Source organism: Gavialis gangeticus, unplaced genomic scaffold, assembly GCF_001723915.1.
Source record: "Gavialis gangeticus isolate Ggan-Ray unplaced genomic scaffold, GavGan_comp1, whole genome shotgun sequence".
NCBI lineage: Eukaryota > Metazoa > Chordata > Crocodylia > Gavialidae > Gavialis > Gavialis gangeticus.
This window is the reverse complement of record NW_017729011.1, coordinates 3,303,478-3,312,104: the sequence shown is the minus strand read 5'-3', so window position 1 is coordinate 3,312,104 and position 8,627 is coordinate 3,303,478. Positions and strand designations below refer to the sequence as shown.

The following is an 8,627-nucleotide window of genomic DNA, read 5'->3' as shown; positions in this document are numbered from 1 at the left end:
TTCTGTATTCTGCAGAACTTCACTGCAGATGTCCTGTTAAGGAAGTCTATGTGGGAAGTCTGGGGTAGCTTGTATGCTAAAGTCACACCCAAGCTTATTCTGCTCTAATATGTAGAAAAGCCCTGCCCCTTTGGGTGGCAGACCAAAGGAGGAACTATTCCTAGGGCAATTCATAGCATCAGTGCCTATTGCAGGTTCTCATACTTCTCTCTGAAGCAACTGCTAACCAGCTATTATCCTATGCAGGGACAGAATTATGGACTTGGATGGATGTTAGGTCTGATCAGTCTGACAGTTTCCACTGTCCTTCATGAGTTTCAGGAGATTCTTTTCCCCACAGCTCTTGGGGGAGAGGTGCTCAATGATCAGCACAGAGGCTGGATATGTGGCGGCATGGAGGAGAAATGTGCACTAACTCCACCTTTATCATTCATGATGTGTAACCCAGCATTTGGGAAAGCAGTGAGGAATTCCGGATTTCCCTGGTTCCATGCTTTTAAGGGAGATGGCCCAGCCCCTGGCACCATGGTTAAGTGCAAGTAGGGCCTTAAATAGTCTCTTGCTTTACTTCTGCATCAGGCTGGTCCTTACTAATGCACTTCACTGACCAGCCTCCAAACTACAGACATAACAGAAGCAAGGCCTTTCTCTAGGAAATGTGCCTGGTGGAAAACCCATTGCTATGCAGCACATAAATGAGTCTAACCCCAGTTTGGCTGCTGCATTAACCACAGGGATGTCCTCCTGGAAGCCAAACAGCAGGTATTGCTCCCAGCTACAGCAGAATTGCATCCTTAGTTTTTTTTAAATACAATCTTACTGCTTATTGCTTTATCAGTGCCACAGGTCTTTGTTTGGTGACTCCCAGCCAAAGCCTGATTTTGGCTTTGTTTTCTCCCTTTCAGGTGCTTTGGAAGATCTGAAATTCTGCATCCTCTACCTTGCAGAGGTGAGTATTTGTACTTTGGGAATTAATCCCCACTCCTGAGGGAGCCAAACACACTGACCAATACTATATACTGGGGGCATAAAGTACAGAGAGCACAGAACAGATTCATTTAATTTCTCTTTTTAATTAGTTTTCCAGTACTCTGCATAGGAAACCTAAGTGGCTGCAGCCAGAGCATATTAATAAGCTGCTGCTAAATGGAACCTGTGAATCAGGAGCATGGATGTCTGTATAGCCTTCCTTTCCCTGACATGTAATCCATGGGTAGCTCTTTTCCCACTGCTCTTGCTTTTGATTTAGACCTCTGGATTCCTTTGCCTAATGATGAATTAATTTTGCCAGTCTATTTCAATTTGATTTTTATGGGTATTTACCTATTCTTGCCTTCAGATCGTAGGAGTTTTAAACAATGAAATAGGAACAAAGGAGCCTATCATAAAAGACTATATAAAATCTTTAGAATTATAGATCTGAAAGTGCACGTGGATGGTAAGTGACTGTTTGCTTCACACGTTTGCAATCATTAGGACTTCAGCAGAGTTCCATTTGTGTCATACACGAGCTAAGGGCACGGCAGAGCATGTTCCTTGTTCATGGGCCCACCTAATCACTAAATCCTGACATTTTCTTCACAGCTCTCCATTGTATTCTTGATTTTAAGGCCTGCTACTCACAGGGCAAGAGATTACGCAAGAGAATAATAAATAGTCCTGGTGAAAGTCAGTGGAAGAAATATTCAGATTTGAATTTAATTCATTTCTGATTTAGTGGAAGGGGCGCTAGTCTGCATAGGGAGACCTGGGTTTTATTCCTAGCTCAACCACTGACTTGCTATGTGACTTCAGGCAAGTTGCTTCTCCTCCCTGTTCTTTCCTCTCCCCACCCCCCCAATCCTTTGCATGTCTGCCTAGACTGTAAGCTGGTTGGGGCAGGAAGTGTCTGTCCTGTGTACTTGCATAGCACCTCCCCCAATGGCAGCCTCAAGCTCAGTTGGAGCTTCTAGACAATACTGCAATAGAAATAGATAATACAAATAGTTTTGTGGCCCAGGAGTTTTTGAACTGTTGCTAGTTTTATTTTCAACTGAGGAACCATGTGCATGTTCACATGAGTCAGTGGGGAAAATACAGCCTTTGTCTAAGATGCATTTTGAAATCCAACACTCCATTTGAGGAGGTTGAGGGCCCATAAACAGGAATGTTTTAAGGGGGAGTTAATTTCAGAGGGTTTTTTTGGTTTCTTTTTCAAGTTGTAATGAAATGCAGAGCGCTCTTCTTTTCCTGGATTTGAATGTCACTGCAAATCTATCTCATGGCTCTGGCCAATGACAGCCAGGAGCATCAGCTATAGTCAACATGTCATGGTTGCATGGAAAGTCCAAAGCACTTCTTGCTCTTCCACTGACATTACATTCTCTCAGTGCTTTCAAAAGTGCCTTCTGTAAAGGATTTGGAAAGTCCTTGTTCTTCCTGACTTCTCTATTCTGAGTTATGTCTATCTTTGCTATTTCCACATATGCTAACCCATAATTGCTGAAAATCAAGGGAATGCTTTCAGCCTTGCAGTAAATCCTGTTTTGTGGCTCATCATCCAGCAGGGGCTGCTTATGCATTGAACAAGGAAGGCCAGTGGCCTACATAAACAATGATGACATCACCCTTGCAGTGCTACTCCTCCCTTTGACAGACCGGGTGTATTGCTGCCCACAGCCAGCGCCTCATCAGCTTTGCCATAAAGAGCAGCAGTAGGGAGTGGAAAGGATTAAAAAAAAAAGGTTTAAAAATGCCTTTACAAATGCCTGTGAACAGCTAGGGTGCTCAGGAGTGGGGGAGACAAGTGGCACCTCATGCACTTTCCATCTTCAGTGTTCAAACAGCTTTGCAGAAAGGGGAAATTCCTTTTTTACAGAAGGGAAACTGAGGCACAAAGAGAGAAAGGAGGTTGCCCACCATCACACCTACGTGTCAGTAGCAGAGCCAGAAATAATGCAGCTGAGTCCTGACTCCCACTCATGTGCTCTGAGTCAGTAGATTCATAGTAGTGTCACAAAGGTGACAGGGTGCTAGGGAAGCTAATGCAGCTGTTGACAGCACTGAATGATTTGCATGTGGCTAAAAGCACAAGCCTGCAAGAAATGACAACTGAATTTTAGGGACAGCTCTGTTGCTGACTGGTGGGTGACCCTGAGCAAGCCACTCAAACTCACTAGGTGCTGGTATGGCCTTAATCCTTATCTACCTCCTGCAAGTGCAGAAGTTGGTGGGGCTCAGAGCACTGGGCTGTGTGGTTGGGATTCTTGGGTGCACCACATTATACACACGCAGCCTGGTTTTTAACAGTAAAAAGGGCACATGGGAGTTCCAGGGGTCAAATGGGGGAGGGGTGGGAAGGGCTTTTCCCACCTGAACTGCAAAAAAAGATCTATGGCACCGTAGACCAACTGTCAGTAACATTTTTGGGCAGAGTGCCAAAAACATTGCAGCCTAGCTTGTTGCCAGTGGCATGTGCATGCGTGCCTTGGGATGGATAGCAGGGAAGGAGCCAGGGCTGCACTGTCACAACAAGGATTGGGCTCCTTGCAGATCCCCTGCCATCTGCCCTGAGGGCTGGCATGCCAAGCAAAATGTCATCACTTGCCACGCTCTGGCGCACATGCTGTGGGGTTGCTGCCCGTTTCGGTGAATATCATCATAATCAAGCCACCCGTCTTCTTTTTTTCACATTCTCTGATCAGCAATGAAATATCAGCTCCAGTTGATATGTTAGGTATCACCACTGAGCTCAGTGTTAACGCTCTTCTAGTATGAGTAGGTGCAGGGCTTGTCTCAGAGCTATTATTGTAGGCTGGCTGGAGTTGCAGGCAGGCATCACTGCAGCATTTTAAAGATGATATTCACACTTACGAAGGCTGGAGACTTATTCTTTGGTTAAACGAAAACTAAAATCCTGGAGAACAAAACAGCAGCCTCCAATAGAAACTCCTCTATTATTGGATGCCCACCTCCCAAGCCAGCCTATCCTGACTCTGAGAGGTGCTGTCCCAGTTGTCCTAGTGTTTTCTTTGGTAAATAGCTGGGTCTTCCAGGTGTGTAATTTCCCTTTTTGTCTGCACACAAAGTTGAGTTTCCTTCTGTCTATGGGAACAGAATTTGGTTCCCTCTGCCAAGAGTGCTTTCCAGCTGAGATGGCCCTCAGGTTAGAGCAGGTCAGCGAGGCAGCAGTCGCAGCTTGTGACAGGAGTGTGCCCAGTAGCCTAGTGGAAGAGAGATTTGTGTGAGGTATAGGAAATGGGTGTTAGTTAGATTTATGGGCACCTACCTGGAACAGTGCTCTGGGTCACCCATGCACAGCAGCTAGCACTTGCTGGCAGATGTCGCCTGTCAGTGAATCCCGCACTGGTTCAACTATTCCCACCCCAAAATAAGCAGCTGTATGCTGTTGGGTGGTTCCCCTAGACTCTGCCGTGACTCATCTTTCATGTCCAGTTACCTCTGTGGGATGATGCAGCTGGATTCACCTCTGTCACTGACATAGCACCTCTCCACCTCTTCCTCCTCTTTTCCACTGAATGGTCATTTCATCACGAAGTGAACTGAGGCCTGTGGTAGTTATAGCAGGAAGGAAATGTCAAATGAGATGGTATCTACAAAGAAGAACAAAAAGTGTTTCTGCTTATCTAAGACTGGTAAAGAAATCCATGAGGGCTTTGAGTTGTATCAGTAACAAGCTCTGTGATTAGCGGCTGTACCCTCTGCTATGTAGGAGGGGTTCTGCTTTGTGCGGGAAGGTGGTCTTGATGGATCTTGGTGTTGGTAGGAAGTCTTGTTCCAGGAGGTAATCTGTGTCAGTAGCAGACATTATATTTTGCAGCAAGGGATGCAGGTATGTCTGGGAGGGATGATGATAGTGATTGGGTGTGTCTATACATGCTTTTATGAGCACTTAAACTTAATGCGCATTTGGCTAATGTGCATTAAGGCAATTTAGGCGTGTCTACATGTGCACATGCTAAGGCACATTAATGTAGTTGTGCAGACTGACTTAGGACTGAGACTAAACTTAGTCCCAAGTCAGTCAATGTACACAGCATTAATGAATCTTAGTGCATCTACACATGCATTAAGGTGTTTTAGCTATTCATGCCTAAATTTGATACCTGCTTTTGCAGGTATCAAATTTAGGCACAAATAGCTTGAAATTGCCATTTTTAAGGCATGTTAAGGGTGTGCATGTGTAGACCTGTGTCCTTAGTGTGCCTTAAAAATGGTTAATGTGCCTTAAATCAGCACGTGTAGATGCGTCCAGTGTCCCAATGACTTATGGAACAACCATTACTGTGGCATATAGGCACACTGGGACGTCAGGCTGAATGGGTGTACAGTGGTTTAGGTATTTGAAGTAGCTGTTGGTGGAAACTCTCATATCATTGTTTATTATCTACTTGTCTTCTGTAATGAAACCTATCATTGTTTTAATAGCTCAGTAAGTAGAGAGGGATTCCTTCATGCACTCTCACTGTGAGACAAACATTTCCCTTTGAGGTCTAATGATCTGCAAGGGATGATGTTACATCATCCTGTAGATGATATATGAATACATTCTGGGGTTTTTTTTCACCGGTAGTATAAGAGATTTAGTAACAGAATCTAGTGTGTTGTGGATATTGGAAATACCCTTACAAAATGGAAATTTTGAAGTTCAGAGAAAACTGAAGTGTAATAGAAAAGCTGCCTTCAGTCATCCTGTTTAATTACACACAAATAAACCACTCAACTTTCTTTGAAAGGGATCTTGACTACAATGATTATTTATAGGAATTTTCCATCTTGACAGTCTGATAGAACAAAGGGAATCACCTTGTTTTTTAGCTGTTTGGGACACAGACTGCACCTTCTGATGTGTTTATACAGGGCATAGCAAAGGTTTGGTCCCAGTCCTGATTGGGGCCTCTGCAATATCACTGCAAAACAACGATAGATAAAGGTTTGCACAGGAATGTGAGAGGAAGGAAAGGAAAACTGTTCACACTGTTATCGTGAAATGTGTTAATTTTCAAATCACACTGAACTGACCCGAAATGAAATAGTTGTGTAAAATTTTCCAGTGGAAAATTAAATGGAAGATTATCCACAAAATCAAAATCTAGCTGTGAATAATTGCAGTTTTTGGAAACTGCCTTTTGGTTGGAAAATCTTTCCTACAGAAAAACATTTCGGTGGGAATTCCTGACCATCTCTAATTAACACATTTAAATTACTGGGTGTATCTTTAATACTGGCAGTAGCTGCTTGATTGTGTATTCAATGGGAGCTCCTCTGCCTAAGTTCCCCATGCTGCATCTTTGTACTGGCAGTGCTACTGCCCAGCGTCTCCAGGCACAAGGGTTCACAAAGGTGTATCCAAATATATCCTTACACAGAAAGAGTCCAATTGTTTCCTGGCTGTTGTGCAAATTCCAAGTAGCCCCCGACCAGAGGAGTTATTTATACTTTATGTCAGCCAAACAGATAAATCAGTGTTTGGCCCCATCATGAACCACGGACAGGTTTATTTTGCAAATGAATCGGAATTGAGTCTTTTTAACATATACTTTTAGACTTACCTAGATCTGTGTTCAGCTTTATTATTAAATTTATTTTAAAATATATTTGTGTATTTTATTTATTTATTTTAAAATAAAAGGTAACTTGTATTTACTAAATACATAAGTTGTTATAAATAATCATGGCAGGTTTTCATCAAGGACAGTTGAAGCAAACTCATGCTCAGTTTTGTTACCAAACAAATGCTGAATGATTGCTATCTAACCCGAATTATTAACATAGTGAGTACTAGTCCCCCATCTAATATAAAGTGGCATAAGTCTCTGGTTTTTAGTGGAGTTATACTATGAGAAAATCTGGCCCCTAAAGCACATGCTTCAGAAGATCAGGAGTTCTACATCTCATGCCCTGATGAAAGTGGCATTATCACCTCTGGTTATAGCAGTGCTGGAGAAGAACAGAGATCAGAGAACCAGTTACCTCTTTCCTAGGATGAAACATTGGGAATAATGGGATTGTTCACCTTAGAGGGGAGACATGTGAGCAGCAACATGCAAAGAGGCATTGGAGGTTAAACAGTGGCTACTTTAGTTAGGTATTTTGAAACCAACTGGTCCAAATAACTTCTCTTCAGGATTTTTTAAAGTGCTAACTCAGGGGTTCTGTGGAGCATTATTGCTGATTTTCAGTAATTGCTGGAATATTGGGGAAGCTCTAGAGGACTGGAAAAAAGTTAATGCACTAATATTTAAAGAGGGCAAACAGGATGGCCTATGTAATTATAGGACTGACATTGATCATGGGCAAAATAATGGAACAGCTGATATGGGACTTCATTAATACAGAATTAAGGGAGGGTAATATAATTACTGCCAGTCATTGTGGGATTATGGAAAGTATATCCTTTCAGACCAACTTGATATCTTTTTTTTAATGAGATAACAACTTTGGTTGATAAAGGTAATAACACTGATGTAATATACTTAGATTTCTGTATAGCATTTAACTAGATAAGGCACGACATTTTGATTAAGAAACTTGAATCTTACAATATCAACATGTCATAGATTAAACAAATTAAAACCTGGATAACTGATAGCCAGACTGTAATTGTAAATGGGGAATCACCACTGAGCATGTGTTTTTTCTAGCAGGGTCCTGTGAGGATTAGTTCTTAGCTCATGCTATTTAGCATATTATCAGTGGCTTTGAAGAAGACATAAAATCATTCCTGATAAAGGTTGCACGTGACTCAAATGCAAGGTGATAAATAATATGGAGGACAGGTCACTGGCATAGAGTGATCTAGACTGCTAGGTGATGTGGTTAAAAGAAAACATTTTTCTGTTTGGTAAAATATAAGGTCCAGCATCTATGGACAAAGAATTGTTGGCTGTGGTTACAGGATGGGGAGCTGGGGAGGAATGACCCCGGAACAGGCATAGTGTTGATAGGCAGTCGTCTGAATATTCTTGTTCTGATCCTGTGGCCCAAAGGACTAATTAGATCCTTAGATGTAGAAACTAGGCAATGCTGAATAGGAACAGAGAGGTTGTTTTTAGCTTCCTCCTCTGCCCAAGGGGATCTGAGCCCACTTCTCCCACTCCCTAGGAAAACACCTTAACCATAAGAACATAAGACTTGCTATTTACTGGGTCAGACTATAGGTCCATTTTACGCAGTATCCTGTGTCACACAGGGGCTGAAAGGGGAAGTGAACTGAGTATGACCAGGGTTTTTTCTACTCTTCCTCTCTCACCTGCAGCCTCCAGCATTTAAGGTCCAGGAAGTCCTAATTCAGAGGCTGTATCCATAACTCTCATGCTCAATAGCTACTGATTCACCTTTCCTCCAGGAATTTGTCCAGTCTTTTTTTTAATCTGGCTGAACTGCCGGCTTCCACAGCATCTGGTGGCGGAGTCCTAACTTTACTTACACAATGTGTAAGAACTAAAAACCCCCCTTCTTTTTGCTAGTTTTAAACTTACTACCCAGTAGTTTTATTTTGTGACCCCTAGTTCTTGTATTTACAAGATAATATATAATAAATTCCTATTTACTTTCTCTTCACCACTTAGTATTTTGTAAATCCTTATCAACCCCCCAAACATCTGTTTTCTGATGTGAATAGACCT

The 8,627-nt window shown here is 42.4% G+C and overlaps 1 protein-coding gene across 8 annotated transcripts in view; it reads left to right on the top strand.

The window, feature by feature from the left end:
- The window catches only part of RGS3 (regulator of G-protein signaling 3), a 222,393-nt gene that overhangs the window by 125,265 nt on the left and 88,501 nt on the right, over positions 1 to 8,627 (top strand). For all 8 annotated transcript variants that reach the window (XM_019510367.1, XM_019510370.1, XM_019510366.1 and 5 more), the window contains one exon: positions 906 to 949. In XM_019510367.1, coding sequence (XP_019365912.1) covers positions 906 to 949 — 44 coding nt within the window. The remainder of the gene's footprint in view (positions 1 to 905; positions 950 to 8,627) is intronic.